Raw genomic sequence first — 16,609 nt, 5'->3', positions numbered from 1 at the left:
CAAGTCCAACTCTCCTTTATGCTATGCCTTCCACTCGAAAGGAGCCTATCTTGATCTGTCCCTACGATGCTCCTCAGAACACAACTCCTACAGCTTGGGGCCGACTCACTAGGCACCGGACCCCATGGGCTCAACATCAGCTCCAGACGGAGTTTTGAGGCGATCTCCAGAGACGCCGCCCGCTGTCTCCCCCTCACCGGCACACGCCACGATCCGCTGGCTTCTGCGCCCGTCGGGAAACAAAGTCCTTACTTGGTCATGGTCACGCCCTCACACATTTGAGATGGGGTCCTGGTCTCCAAGAACAGCCAGGACAGGAAGAGACAACGACACTCCCCAGACTTTAAGCTATTACCGTCCCCCGCACCCGCTAGGGCCAAGCTCTAACTGTGGGTTACCAGACCCAGTAACCCCGGAGCTCAATCAGCAGGGGATCCCCCATGCCCGTCAGGCCAATAGCGGCAGGTGAGCCAAGACGAGCAGACATGACGTCAGAAAAGATCAGGTTAGCGCGTCACCTATACGTCAGTCTCTCGGCCGTCCGGTCCCGGGAGCAAAACTCCAGCGACTTTGGGCCCCGCCCCGCGAGGATGGAGGGCGGCCAATGAGGGAGGTTCTGAAGGAAACGCGACCAATGAAACGATCCAGGGGCGGGGCGCGGGGCCGGAGGGTGGAGCTGGCGGCGGCGGTGGCAGTCCGAGGTCTGGCTGCGCGCAGTATATGACAGTACGTCAGCAGCGGGATGGCCGTAGCTGTGGCGGCGGCTGCAGAAGCCGGAGCAGCCGCGGCCGCAGTGGAGGCTAGAGCCCAAGCGGCGTCGGAGGCTGCACCCCGGGGAGTTTAAGATGGCGGCGGGGGGGGCGGCGGGCCTGCGGGAGGAGCAGCGCTATGGACTGTCGTGTGGGCGGCTGGGGCAGGACAACATCACCGTATTGCATGTGAAGCTCACCGAGACGGCGATCCGGGCGCTCGAGACTTACCAGAGCCACAAGGTGAGCGGACCAGTGGCCGACTGGCCGGACTTGGGGAGGCAGAGGACGTTCCTCGCCGCCCAGCCGCGCTTCCCGGCGTGGGTGGGTCCAGAGGGGGCAGCGAGGCTGTGGCTCGCTACTGCTGCGGTCAGCGCCCGCGGCGGCGGGGCAGGGCCGGGCCGGGCCGGGCAGGGTCGCTGACGCTGCGGTCCCGGGCGGGCCGGGCTGGCTGGGCGCCGGGCTGATGAGGGACGGGCGAACGGGCGGCCCCTGGCGGCGGGGCCGAGGCAGCCACAGCCCTGGCCCGGCGTGCCTCCGCTGCGGGACTTTCCGACGGCGCCTGCGGATTTCCTGGCTTTGGGGTCCTAAGGAGGGCGGGAGTCCCCGGGGAGAGAAGCGAGGTGACCACGCTGCCTCCGGCTGGGGAGGACCCGTGGACCCAGGCTGTCCGCGTTTCCTGAGTGACTTGTAGGCACTGTAGACCCGCAGCGACGGGACCCAGGTGCACTGCCTGTGGGGTGGATACACCACGTCCTCCCAGGGATTGGGGACACGGCGGCCTGGACTCTACTCGCCGGGACGGGGACTCGCTCGCTTCGCGGATGGAGGTGGAGGCACGGGCGGGCCGGGGTGGCGCACCCGGTGAACTCGCCAAGGCTGGGTCGTAGCCCTGTAGCGTCAGGAGGAGAGGGACACACACACACTTGCATTCTCCGGGACCCGGACACGGGCGCGGCGTCCGAGAGGGACCTGGCACTCGGATACCTGGCGCCAGTCCGCGAGCAAAATGTCGGGCTCAGGGGAGAGGGGTTCGCAGACGCTCGGCTGACCCGAGCTGGCGGCGACCCGGGGCGCGAACCTAGAGGGTATCCGGGACGGAGAACCCTCACCCCGAGTTCTGGAGAAGCCCCAGCCACACACACACCCCCGAGTAGAGAGAAGAGAGGGTCGAGTAGACGCACTTACTCAGCGAGTGCAGGACACCCAGGAACGCTTTGTCGTTGAAAAGAAGAGGGGGACAGAGGAGTGCTGAGAAGAGATGAGGCAACTGGGGCGCTCGGGAAACCGTTTATGGGCATGCGGTCCTGTCTTGTGGACGAGGGATGGGAGAGGACTCAGTGCAGAAGGGAGGGATATACCATATGGGGCAACCGGTAACATTTTACTCCAAGAGGAGAGAGCAAGTCAGGAAAACAACCCACAGGGCATCCTGCCAAATAGCCCAGTCCATACCAAGGAACACGCCCCAACTGGTCTCATAAATAGAGGGACACGCAGACACGGGCTCACATAGTTACTCAGATGAAAGGGGAGAAAAGAATTAACATCTGTTGAGCTCCCACTAGTGCCAGGCACTTCAAATGCATAGACGAAAGAGGGCCCAGAGAGCAGCAGGAGAGGTGTGAATCCTGGTTCCCTGTGAGTGTGTTCAGAGAGGCCCTCCTCACACACTTAGGATGTGAACTCACTGGATGGGGTATGTGTAACAGCACTAGAAACTCAGAGGTGAGTGAGTAGTAGTATCAGAGTGCACTCACAGAATTGGGTGGATGCATGGGTGTACAAGTCAGTATGCACGTGTTACCAACCAGAGAAACATATGGTGAAAAACACTCAGAGACTTTGTGTGGTGGGGTCGGAAAGCATCTGGGAGGAGTGCATGCACAGGGAGAAAGGTACCATCCTACACTCAATTAATCTCAAGAAGAAAGCCCCAAGTACGGCTGGAAAGCCAGTATACACCCAGCAGTAAGGATGCTGAGAGAGAAGAAATGCAAGATGGCATGTGCCGATACTCCCAGACAGGTGCGCCTGCAGTGGAGAGACCAGCACCCACATGGGGTGGGAGGCCCACATAGGGAAAGCCAGATAGGCACACAGTGGAGAGAAACTCAGCCCTGCAAGATGAAGAGATAAGCTTGTCTGTCCCAAGGGGAGGGTGTGTAGGAAGGGGTGACAATGGGGAGAAGGTAGGTCAGGAGTGTAGAGAAAACATACTCAGGCTCAGAGAGAAAGAAGTCAGCAGGAGGTGGCCAACCTCCTGTCAGAAGCAGACCCAGGGAGCAGAGAGACTGACACACAGTGGATGGGGAGAGGCAACTCTGGGGACAGTAGGTCAGCTACCTTGGGGAAATAATAGGCAAACTGTAAGGATGATTACAGCGACATTGACAGTTTACATCGGGCAGGAGAGGTACAGTGAGACTGACAGTGTACTCTGGGAGGGGAGGGGAGGGGAGGGGTGAAGAGACCCAGTGGGGGAAGGGTAGGATGGTGCCCAGGGAAAATGAAGTAACAGAGATGCCCTCCAATGCCCACTCATCTGCATGATTACTGGAACCCAATAAAGGGATGCAGTTTGTTTTCCTACCTTTGTGTGACCTTCATTTCTGCCTCCTACACCATATCTGGTGTTCTCATGCTTGGTATTAAGGTTAGAATGCTCTGAAAGCCACTGCATTTCTATACCAGTGTCTTCTAAGTGACAGAAGATGAAAAATTCTTGCTCTCCCAACTCACCACTTAGTACTTTAAATTTTTTTCTTTAATTTTACTTTAGTTAAAGTTACCAAAGTCAATGGCTTTGTTTGCTGCTGACTACTTCTATTGCTTATTAATATCCTTGCTGTCTTTTTTCCATCTCTGTGCAAATAAATTAATGGGTCTGGTTGATCTGCCCAGAGGCAGGAAGGGGAAGACTTTTTCCAAATCGCTCCACCTTTCTAAGGTACTTTGTATTAGTCCTAGGATTTCTTTTCTTCTAAAATACTAGTGGTGGGGGTGGGGATAAGCTGACTTGGCCCAAACGAGCTCCTGTTCTCAGGTCTTACTGAACACGGAAACATGTTTTAAGGAGTTTGGAATAGCAGGCAGGAATTGAGGTGAAACTATCCACCTCAGCTGCATGAAGGATGGAAAGAGACTAAAGGAGTAAGAGACCTTTCAGGTATCTGTATGTACTTCTGCTACTTACTGCAGGATCCTCCTGAGTGTTCAGGCAAGCCTCCCACAGATGTGTCCTCAGTGTCCCTCCTCCTCGGCTCAGCCAGACCAGAGCTCCCCCATGGGCACAGTAATAGTTGCCAGCAGTAGGAATCTGGCTGAGCTTTTATCTTCCAGTGGGATATTTGGTGTTACTCACTTTCCATCACTATCAGAAGTAGGGCTCGTGACTTTTTCTTGCGGATATTGTTTGGGAATATGTTGGCATATGTTGTCTTACTGGGAAAAAGATTCTGGTTGTCAATCCTTTTCTCTCTGGGGAAAAAATGGCTTTGGTTTCTCATATAAAATTGCCTCTATGAATCTTATGTTCTTATAGGAGGGTGCTTAATGACTGTTAACTGTTTTAACTGTTCTGAGAATCAGAAGTTTTGACAGGCATTAATTGAGGCATTCCTTGATGCCTAAATTAAGCATCCGAGTTCTTTTTTGGTCTAGATTATTTTGTCCTTTGGATTAACTTTTTCAAATTAGTCTACTTAACCTAAGACTTCAAAGAAGTAAATTTAGAAATTTTAGGAAGGTATGGTTTAAGCAGAATAGAGACGTTTTCTAGATAAAATCAAGCAAAAATACTGAGCTATTAGGGTTCATGAAAACAGAACTGCTGAAGAGAATTCTGAGATCTTAATTTTTTTCAAATCATAATTTCTCACTTTTAAAAGACAAACTTAATTGACTATCATTATTCAGCTTTTCTATTTTTAGAGAATAGATCTGGGAACCTTTCTAAATAGGCAGCAGAACATGATGAGTCCAGGAATGGGAGTTATGAGGCGTTTACTCCAACTCTTAAAAGTTGTTTTCTACTAACTTTGAATACAGAAACAGTTTTAAATTTGTTCATGATTTGCAGAAAAATTTAGATATGCTAATATAGATATCTAGGATATTAAACTTTAAAATGTAGGTTATTTTAAATGAGGGGGAAAGTTAATAAAATCACAGATTACAACTTTATAGACATTCTAAATTAGTGTCTATGATTATGTACTCACCATAAGCTCTATGTATCTCAAATGAGCATATATTACTATAATTACATATTTCTTTCATATGTAAAACATATATTTTAAATTCGAATATTTAAAAATATATTTTGGCTAATTTTCTTAATATTGTAACTGGCTTTCTTTTGACATTTGAGTAATTCATTTTTATATCAAAATTTTTATCAAAATATTCTTTTTAGGTTTTGTCATTTTTGAATCTGCAATTTAGTTTTTTAAAAATATTTACTAAAAGTTTCGAAGATGGTGGTTCAAATACTATTACCATGTTTATCCAACTATTACATAAAAAGTCTTGGAAAGTTGCGTTGGGAGACAGGGATTCATTCTCTATCTCTGAAGATCAGGAAACAGGTTCCTGTAAGTAGATTCTGTTAACACATTCTGTTGTCACCTTTATTGCTTGAAATAAATTTTCTTGCCTTGATTAGCGTTTTCTAGGAAAACGATAGTGTTTTTAAAATTTTTTCAGTCATACTTCCATTTAACTTGACATGAATAACTCAATCTCTCTCTACATTAACAGACACTCTTATTTTGAATAAGAGTATAAGGTCTTATTTTAACCTCCAAATTTACTATTCTTTATAATAGCTCACATAAATGTGTTACATGATTATTTTTTTAATCACTGTTTCCACAGTTCGTGAGGTAGGTGATTTCACTTTAGCACTTCTACCAGGTGAACTTTTCAACATTCCATTCATTATGGTTTAAGATACAGGAAAGACTTGTACCTGCTTTTTTCTTATGTCTTCCTTTTTCTGCCTGCGCCCAAGTAATGTGTGTGTGTGTTTAATAATCTACATTATAAATATAGAAGACCATGTTCTCACTTCACCATTTGAGCATCCAGACCTGCCAGCACAGCACTGCCACCCAGTTGGACATGTTTTTAAAATAAAACAATGAGATTTGCTTTAACAGATTCCATATATTTAAAAATATAGCCAGGTTTAATTTAAATAACTTAATCTTACTGACTTAGTCCCATCTTCATTTTGCACTTGATCTTGAAATGCTTTTTATCAAGTAAAGTCAAGTTTGTGCTGGGGCTGCAGTGTTTGAAAAGTTTATTCAAATGCTCAGTTTCTCAATGCAGAGGAAGGTGCTCCTCCCTGAGAAAAGTAGTAGCCAGATTGCCTAAAAAGATAGACAGGGACCTTGGCACCAGAATTGGGAGGAGAGAGGAAGAACATATGTGAAGGATTGGAACTTGTTCAAGAAAAGAATTTAAAAGGAAAGGGGTGTAGAATTCTTGGAATGATTTACAGGAAAGCTTACTGAGGACAATCACCAGATTCAGCCTTTCCATTTGCTCTATTTGCATTTGTAAAAAATTATGGAAGCTGTGCTCATAGGGCTTATTAGGCAATTGGTGATAAAATCTACAGAGAGAAGAAAATGAGAATTTCAGCCAAATTAACGCTGAGTCATTTTTATCAATTTGTGGTGACCCTTTTCTCTGCCACAGAGAAACTCAGGAGCCTGGCCCTGGAGTGCAGCCAGATTGTGCCAAATCTGGACTGTTCGAGAAGATGTCTCTAAAATGTGATATCATGGGCATTGCTGTAAGATGAGCTAAGTTTTACAATAAAGAAAACAGCATGGTTCCGGGGACGCTGTCTAGAGGAACTCAAAATGGTGCAGCGTTTGACGTACTGTTGTAGGCTTTCCAACAATACAGCCTCTAACAAAACCAGGCTGTCCTGGACCCCTGGTAACAGAATTGTTTACCTTTATACCAAGAAGGTTGGGAAAGCACCAAAATCTGCATGTGGCGTGTGCCCAGGCAGACTTTGAGGGGTTCGTGCTGTGAGACCTAAAGTTCTTATGAGGTTGTCTAAAACAAAAAAACACGTCAGCAGGGCCTATGGTGGTTCCATGTGTGCTAAATGTGTTCGTGACAGGATCAAGCGTGCTTTCCTTATTGAGGAGCAGAAAATCGTTGTGAAAGTGTTGAAGGCACAAGCACAGAGTCAGAAAGCTAAATAAGAAAATGAAGCTTTTTTTGAGTAATAAAAATTAAGACCGAAAAAAAAAAAGGAAAGAAAACAGCATGTATATAAACCTGCATTTGATTCTCCTATATACTTCAGCTCCATACAGTATTTCCTATGTTAAAAATCTAGAAAAGCAGGTCCAGAATAGACTAAAATAAAGTTATGGCCATGTCTCCACAGCCAAATTAAAGCTAAAAAACATGGCATAACTCAGGTCAGATTTACCAGGGAGCATCACTCTCTCCCTCTTCCATGTTTTTCTCCCCTCCCTCCTTCCTTTTCTTCCTTCCTGTTTACCTATCTGTAATTTCTATAGTGGCATTATGGCTTTTGAGAGCCATGTCAAATCTTCAGAACTGATTTAAGGGTTTCCACTAATACTTTGCCAGCAAGGGCCAAACCTAGCATTTCTATGGCTGGCAGTTTAATATGAGATGTAAGAAAGAAAATCTTATTAATTAAGCTGTAAGCACCCCGCCACACCCCTACCCCTGACCCTACCCTCCCCATTCATGAATCAGTCACATCTGCATCTTGAAGTGACCTCTACAATGAGGACATTTAGCTACCAGTTTCATGGTAACTAGATTATTACACTAGTGGCATGAGTTTCTTTTCTTTTAGGGGATCCTATATGTTATTCGTCTAAGAAAAAAATCCTTGGATCTTAATGGATTTTAGCAGACAGAGTCTAGATGGAGACTATATTTCCAGGAGAGGGAATGGCATAGGTAAAGAAGAACACTGATAGAAAAGCTAGGGCAATTTCTGAGAATTCCCATGAAGACCTTATTATGCTTAACCCAGACTGCAGGAGCAAAATATAGCTGGGCTTAAGAAAGGAAAAGCAAGTTGGAGCAGGATGCAGTTTTTATTTTGTCCTTGCTGGCTAGAAATTTAAGGTGATTGGAGCTATGCCTTGGGATGATTGTAGCCATGGTGTGCAGGATGACTACAATGTGAATCTGGGATAAAGTAGACACATTACAAAGAAGTTTGTGGTCCAGGCCAGAGATGATTAGGATTTACACTAGGATATTTGAGAGAGATAGTAGAGATGTATAGAATTTATAGGAGGATTTAACAGTAGATTTTAAAGGAAGAGGATTGAATTGAGGTTTCTAGCCTTTGGCCCTAGGAGAGTATTCTTAGTAGAAAAAGGGAAATTGGAAGCAGCTGGATGAGTTGTGCAGGGTGGGGAGGAGATAAAGATGAGCACCATTTTGGTTAACATTCACTCAGTCTTTTGATTGATAATCAAGAGATGTAGATTTGATTAGATGTTTTATATTTGAGAAGTATATTTGGGAGTTCGAAGCAGACAGATATATAGAACAGTGCTGTATTGCTTATATGTCTTATATAAATGCTTCCATTTTAATGAAAATTTAGGAGATTGTTGATATTTCAAAGGAAGTTGAAACTGGAAGAAAATTTGGTTTTGAGTAGGGCTTTTTAAATATTGTTTGTATTTTATAGACTGACTTTTTTGAATAACCTCCATAAATTGCACTTAAAGCTTTCATAGAGCACTAATAATATGAAAATTTAACTTTAACATGAATGTCAGACCTTCTGTTGTTTCCATTTCTAGTAATTATTGAATCATAAGTAACTTACATATACAATGTGCCTAAATTTACATCTCAAGTTTTAGTAATACTTTAAAATAGCATAATTCCTAAAGGCCTTGAAAGCCTCAGTGTTTTTTCACTTCTTCCAGGTTACCTCCATTTTTATTTAGGTGTTTTGATTCCCTTATTTCTTTCTGGTTTGGCAGTTACTTATGAAAAACAAAACAAGCATCATGAGTCCATGAAGTTTTTGTTACACATACACATTGTAATTGATAATGGTGCTTGGTTGATGATCCCTGGAGATAACCTTACTGGAAGACTCTTCCACTGAATAGTGAGGTTATTCAAGGATAGAAACAGGCTTGGACTTCCTTATACGAATTTCACAGAGATACTTGAAGATCTAAATGTGCTTAGCTGGAAACTTAAGTGTTTTGTGTATATATACATGTATGTATAATATATATGCTATATATACATACTAAATATATGTATATACATATGTTCATATATGTATATATAACATATATATTATATGTATATGTAAAATAACATTTACATAGTATAGTTACTTTTGGCTCCATTGTTAGAAACCATGATGCTTCAGAAGACAGAAAAAGTGTTCATGTAGTAAAGACACAATTGAGTGTCTTTTGCTTTTTCTTTAAGAAAAGGTTAAGATACAGGAGTCAGAGTTAAAATTACCAAATATTTATTTATTCACTCAGTAAACATTTATTCATCTTTTGACATGAGTCAGGCACAGAGCTAGGCAATGGAGTCATAAAACTGAATAAGTCATGGCTGGTCCCTGCCAAGAAAGCCCTTGTCATTTAGTGAAAGCAGACAAATGTGAAAAAGTAGATGCAATAAAACATGTGCTCAAGGGGTGTCCCAAAGAGGCTGCTTGAGGACTGTTAGAGAAGCAGTGTCTTCACCCTCCGTCCTCTGCTTAGCCCACTGTTTCTAACCATCTACTGAGATTATATTGATAAGGTCTCCTGTTGCCAAATCTGGTTACCGGCCTTCAGCAGTTATTCATTCTGTTGACCACTTCTTTCTATTAGAAACACTTTTCTGATTTTCTTCCTACCTCCCTGACCATTTTTTTCAGTCTCTCCTTTGTTTACTATCCTCTGCCTGGCTGGTCTCTCACTGTTGGATATCCTGACTCTCTTCTCTTTATCTTTATCTGTTCATTCTCCCTAGGTGAGTTTGTCTAGTCTTTTGGATTTAAATGCCATCTCTGTGTTAATTACTTTCAAATATTTATCCCCAGATCTGTCCTTTTCTCCACCTCCAAGCACTTATTTCCAGCACGTTATCATATTCATCAAAGTTTAATGGACATCTCAATCTATGGCCATACCACCCTGAATGGGCCCGATCTTGTCTAATAGACAGCTCAGAGCTTCTCTATGTAAACATAACTCTTGATTTCACTCCTCAAAACTACACCTGCTTTAGAGTTCCCTATCTCTTAGTGGCAGCCCTTTACCAGTTCCCTAGAAATTGGCCAGTAACCCTTGATTTGTCACCTCTTTTCTTGATATATTCGATGTATTCGTAAGTTCTGGCAACCTTCAAAATACGTGAAATCTAAACCCTACCATTAACTATTGTAGTCCTGCCTACCCTCATCTCTTTTCAGGGCCCTGGACTCCCAGCTGACCTCCAAGTTTCTGTTCTTCCCCTATAATCCGTTTCACATACCAGCTAGTGTGATCTTTTTTTTTAAACATTACATATAGTATGATCATGCAGTTGTTTCCTATTTCTAGTTTCAAACCTCCTAATGGCTCCCTTTATAGAAAGTGTTTGAGATGCCACATTTTATCAATTTCTATGTTTTTTTTTAAACAATAATCTCATCTTCCAATCAAAGCTTATTTTACCACCTGTCTATACTTCTGTTCTAGAGATTGTGATCCCAGGGAACAAATCTTTATTTGCATTGATAGTCAGATTTGACATGTAAGGTTATTATACAATTATAAGGCTCACAATAAACTCTTGGGAAAAAATAGTGAGATTATTATGCTTCAAGTGTTGCTTATTTAAAGGATGTTTCACAGTACCTGACATTTTGGTTGATTGTTCAGTTTAAATTTATGCCTTACATGTTTCTTTGAGAGCTGTTTGAAATCCTAAGATTTAAGACAGCAGCAATAATTTGTCCAGCATCAAATAGACAGTTTTCTACAAGTTATCTTTCAAAGCAAGGATTGTGTTAAATAGATTAGAGTTTGGGTAATCCCTTTTATGTTTTACTCTTTTCTGTGCTATAATGGCTAGAAAGAAATCATTCCCTATTCTATATGTTCTTTAATCTGATGCTTACAAATCTGCAAGAAAGGAGTTTCTACTACATCTCCTACATTTGACCCACAGAGCAAAATCCTAGATTTAATGGCTCTCTTTTTGGCATCTAATAAAATCTTTGAGGCAAAAAAGGAGATACTAATTATTAGTTTTCGATTATCTTTAAATTTCACATCATGTGTCATTCTAAGCATATTGCATATTACCAGTTTTTGACAAGAGCTGAGTATATTTTATGTCCTCAGGACCAACTGTCTGATTTCCTATGTGATTTCTCACTTTAGTTACAATTTTCTTCTTTCTCTCTCCCTGGCTAGATTTTTATTACAGTGGTTAAAAGATAATTATTAGATAGCCTTTAGATTTTCTATCAGGTTATAAAAAACAAAGAATAAAATGACTCTTTAAATATAAAATTACAAACACCATTCTTAAGTGGTATAGTACCTCTTTTAAGAAAGAAAGATGATCTATTTTATACAATTGCATCCCAGGGAAAATCATATCTGCTTTTCACTATTTGCTCACACAAGCAAAAGCACATTCTTCACTTGCCTGATATTTTCCCTAAGTCATAGTGCAAAACCAAAAAAGTGATTTGCTATCAGTTTTAATTCCCTGGCTTCCAGGTGCTTCAACCTTTGTATAACTATTATTGGAGAGGGGCAGGAAGAGGCTAGCCATGTAAAATGGTGAATAGTAGCACAGTTCTCAAAGTGAGAGGTGGAATAAGAGTACAGTTCTTAAATGGGTTTGAGTCTCATGTCACTTATTAGCTGTGTAGTCTTAGGTAATGTACAGGACTTACCTGAGCAATGAAAATAATAGTATCTACCCCACAAGAGTGTTTCCAAGAATTCTTAGATATATTACTAAAAACAGTTATAGGGCCTGACACTGTTTCAGTGGCTAGCTGCAATTGTTTCTTAAAACAATCCTACCAAGTCACTTGGACCATCCATATTTATAGAAAGGTTTTTTTTTTTTTTTTTTGCTATTGTTTATTTGGGGCAAAGTTGCAAAACTATATTTGATTTTGAAATTTTTTTGCAATATCTTTATCGTGGCATAATGCAACTTTACATTCCTAGGTATTTAATAAATGTTTATTGTTGATTTTTTAATGATTTAAGAGTTAACTTTGAGTTAACTCAGAGTTCCATGATAGCTTCAGAAGGGAAGCTAAAGGTATTAAAAATCCATTTTTAACATTAGAAAATAAAGTGGGGAAGACTTATATAGTTTCTTAGAGAAGTCACTCTTTTATTTATTTATTCATTTATTTATTTTGCAGTTTTGGGCCGGGGCCAGGTTTGCACCCGCCACCTCCACTATATGGGGCCAGTGCCCTACTCCTTTGAGCACAGGCGCCGCCCTGAGAAGTCACTCTTTTCTAGGCCCATAATGTTATTTCTTATGTTTGTTTATTCACAAAACTGCTGATGTTTGATTAGGTGAAAGTAACCATAGATTTAATTTGTTTACATGGATAAGCAGTATGTAAATAATCAAGAGACGGTTGTAAACCACTTTTATAGAATGAATACCTGTCTTTTATTCAACTCCAAAGAAACATGAACTGTGCTTCTCTCACCCTAAAAGAATCATGTCAGAAATTATATTACTTAGGAAATTACATGTTACTTTTATAGTTCTGACATATTATGAGGAATAGTTCCTAGAAATAAGTGGACATAGATTTCTTTGATCTCAGAACAATTTTTTTAATGTAGCATTGGCCTGTAACCAAGACATCAAGAATGTAACCACATTTATATAAAGATTTTAGTGTTGCCTACACTTCTATGTTTAGGAATCCCCTATACAGTGTTTCATAAGAGGTATAGAGGATAAATTCAAGGAGCTCTAAAAAACAGTGAAAACTAAGAGTTTAACAGAATCTTTTGCCTGCAAACTGTCACCTTTATCCAATTGTTGAAGTATTTGTCAAAAGGAACTTCCTAGTAAGTTCAAATCTACCATTATATTTTTTGGCTGGATATAGATATCAGATCACTATCTTATTTACAAGTCAAATACTGTTCAGTTAAACCTTAGAATAACTTGATTTTCAAAAGAGCTGCTTGATGCAAATACTTCATTAAAACCAAAAGCAAAAATTGAAGCCCTACTTGAGACTCATTTCTAATGTACTTAGTAAATTTTTAAAGGTACAATGAGTTAAAGTCATGTTTGTACTATTAAGCTTAGGCTAAAAAACATTCAACCCAGAAATGAATCCACACATTCACAGCCAAATTGTTTTCAACAAAGGCACTAAGAACCATATGTTGCGGAAGGATAGTCTCTTTAATAAATGGTGGTGCTGGGAAAACCAGATATCCATATGCAAAAGAATGAAACTGGACTTCTATCTCTCCTCATGTACAAAAACCAAGTCAAAGACCTGAAACTATTAAACTAGTAGAAAAAAATATTGGGGAAACACTCCAGGACATTAATCTGGCAAAGATTTCTTGAGTAAGACCTGAAAAGCATAGGTAACCAAAGCAAAAATGGCCAGGTAGATTCACATCAAGTTAATAAGCTTCTGCATAGCAAAAGAAACAATCAGTAAAGTGAAGAGACAACCCAGAGAATGAGAGAAATATTTGCAAACTATCCAAATTGATAAGGGATTAATAACCAGAATATATAGGAACTCAAGCAACTCAATAGAAAAAAATCATAATGTGATTTTTTAAAATAGGTCCAAGATCTGAATAGATATTTCCCCAAATGAAGACATACAAATGGCATACAAGTATATGAAAAAATGTTCCATGTCACTAATCATCAGAGAAGTACAAATCAAAACTATGGTGAGATTGAGATATCCCACCCCAATTAAAGGGGTTTTTATCCAAAAGATAAGCAATAAATGCTAATGAGGAAGCAGGAACCCTCATTAAATGTAAATTAGTGCAACTGCTATGGAGCACAGTATGGAGGTTCCTTAGAAAACTAAAAATAGAGCTACCATATGACCAGCAGTCCCACTAGAAGATGTGGATATCCAGAAGACATGGAATCAGTGTATTGAAAAGATAGTTGCACTCCAATGCACTGCAGCACTGTTCACAATAGCCAAGACAGGGAGTCAGCTAAGGTGTCCAGTAACGGACAAGTGGATAAAGAAAATGTGGTGTGCACACATAATAGAATGGTATTCAGCCAGAAAAAATAAAGAAATCCTCTCATTTGCAATGGCATGGATGGAACTGGAGGACATTATGTTAAGTGAAATAAGCCAAGCACAGAGAAACAAGTATCTCATGTTCTCATTCATGTGTGGGAGACAAAAAATTGAACTTAAGGAGATGGAGAATAGAATGACAGGTTACTAGAGGCTGGGAAGAGTTAGTAGATGGGTACAAAAATATAGTGAAAATGAATAAGATCTAGTATTCAGTAGCACAGTAGGGTGACTATAGTTAACAATAATTCATTTTATATTTAAAAATAGCTAAATGATTGGAAAATTGGAATACTCCTAACATAAAGAAATAAGTACTTGAGGGGATGGATACCCAGTTGCTCTGATTTGGTCATTGCACATTATTTGCCTGTATCAAAATACCATGTGCGCCCCACAAATGTATACAACTATTATGCACACATAATGATTAACAAATTGATTTGAAAAACCAAAAAGAAACCTACACATATTTGGACAAAAAAACTAAGGTACTTGAGACATTTGCTTTGAATGGTATTGACTTTTAAAACTTATTAGTCCTAGGCTGAGCGCCCATAGCTAAGTGGTTAGGGTGCCAGCCACATACACCAGGGCTGGCAGGTTTAGCTGGCCTGCTAAACAACAATGACAACTACAACTACAACAACCAAAATAACTGGGTGTCGTGGTGGGTGCCTGTAGTCCCCAGCTACTTGGGAGGCTGAAGCAAGAGAATCGTTAAGCCCAAGAGTTTGAGGTTGCTGTGAGCTGTGATATCACAGCACTCTACCAAGGGTGACATAGTGACACTCTGGTAGCTGTCCTATTAACACAGTGGTCAGATGCATAATAAGTGGTGTAGAGCACTATCTCCTCTTGTGACAGTTATTATGCAGTTTTTATATAGCCAAAAACTTATTTTTTAGTTCATCAGAAACAAAAACATCAAAAACTTATTTTTTAGTTCATTAGAAATCATAGTGATTTTATGAAATATGTTTTCCATGAACGGAAACAGAATGCCAAAAGAACTGAATGAGCATTCATGGTCTTTTAAATGTCTAGCACTAGCAAATAACCTATTTGAGAGGCAAGATAAGGAAAGAGTACTGTATTCAGAGTTCAGAGGACTAGAGTTAAGTCAGGAGCTCTGTGACCCTGAGCAATGTGCTCTACCCCTAAAAATGGGAATAATGATGCTTTCCTGCCACGCAGGAGGCTTGCTTGAGACAATAGATGTAAAAATGTTCTGTGACATACATTAGAAAACTAAAAATGATTATTCTTGTTGAAGAATCAAGCAATATACCAGTAGGTAGACTAATGAATATAAGCGTATCAAAGGGTTAGGTTCTAAATTTAGGGCATAAGGTAAAAAATGACATACAGTCAAAATTATTCTTGAAACTCTTTAAATTGATGGAAGGAATAATACATATTATTTTGTGCATAGTAATACACTGCATATATACAGGGAATACATCCAAAATGATTCATAATACAGATACATATTTTTAAGTTAAATATGCCTTAGACAACTCTGTATTGTAACAATCAGGAATAAGAGAACCTATGAAAACAATACACACGGACATAGCAGAACTCTGGACACAGCACTGGGAAAAACAGAGTCAGCAAAATGGTAGCAGCAGTTTTTGGTAAGAAAAGATGCAACATTTTAAAATTTGAATCCTTCCCTTTGACCTTTAATTCTCCAGGTATTCACCACTCATTGTTGCTTTACACTCATTTATTCCACATGAATCTGCTTAGGGTCTTTGAAAAATTTTAACACTGCATCTTTGACCCCAAGTTTATCCAAAGAAAGGTAGGTATAGTTCAGGAAATTAATCTTGAGATTGAATAAGTGATACATATGGATTGGGAATAGTGTTTGAGAAGTCATGCCAGGTTGAAGGACTGGAAAGGAAATAGGAAAGTGTTTGTAAAACAAAGATTATGAGTTTAATTTGAGGGAGCTGGGGGCAGACTGGCCAGAGTTAACAGCTGGGAACCCTGGAGCGCCCCCCCCGCCCCCCCGGGATCATTTTTCTTTGGTGCCCGATATTCTGGGTTTTAGCACAGCTTATCATTCTTCCTGGGAGTGTTTGTTCTGCCTGCCACCTCCTGTGGGCTCCAGATGCAGTCATACTAACCTAGACCTTGATCCTCACTTGGGAGTATTTCTCAGACATTCTCTGGAACTATTCTCTAGTCCCTTTCCTGACATACCACATCCAGGTTCTCTTCATCTGTTTTACACATGACCTAAAGAGATGTCTTCCCCCAAAACACTTCTTTCAGCAACTCACTTTCTTATTCAAAAAAATTGGGTGAGCCTTCAATAGGTATGAGCCAGGGCACCCAACTGAGATAATTAGCTTTTTAAACAGTAATTTAAATTACTATCCTATTTACTCTGTCACAGATGGAAATTAAAACTGAAGACAAATTTTAAAGATATGGAATCACCAGGTCCAGTTCTTATCCTTTCCATTGCATTTAAAAAATGTGAAAGAACTCTGTACACACACAGACCTGCCCT

The 16,609-nt window shown here is 40.8% G+C and overlaps 1 protein-coding gene and 1 pseudogene across 2 annotated transcripts in view; both read left to right on the top strand.

The window, feature by feature from the left end:
• The first annotated feature begins 505 nt into the window (after positions 1–505).
• The window catches only part of ELL2 (elongation factor for RNA polymerase II 2), a 77,016-nt gene continuing 60,912 nt past the window's right edge, over positions 506–16,609 (top strand). The window contains exon 1 of the mRNA XM_003785990.3: positions 506–992. Coding sequence (XP_003786038.1) covers positions 846–992 — 147 coding nt within the window. The 5' untranslated portion in view covers positions 506–845. The remainder of the gene's footprint in view (positions 993–16,609) is intronic.
• LOC105886630 lies at positions 6,611–7,009 on the top strand (annotated as a pseudogene). The gene has a single exon (XR_001161093.2). The product of XR_001161093.2 is annotated as a 60S ribosomal protein L34 pseudogene (transcript).

Source organism: Otolemur garnettii, unplaced genomic scaffold (assembly GCF_000181295.1).
Source record: "Otolemur garnettii isolate 467f Iridium unplaced genomic scaffold, OtoGar3 scaffold00017, whole genome shotgun sequence".
Classification (NCBI taxonomy): Eukaryota; Metazoa; Chordata; class Mammalia; order Primates; family Galagidae; genus Otolemur; species Otolemur garnettii.
This window is presented reverse-complemented; position numbering and strand designations above follow the sequence as displayed.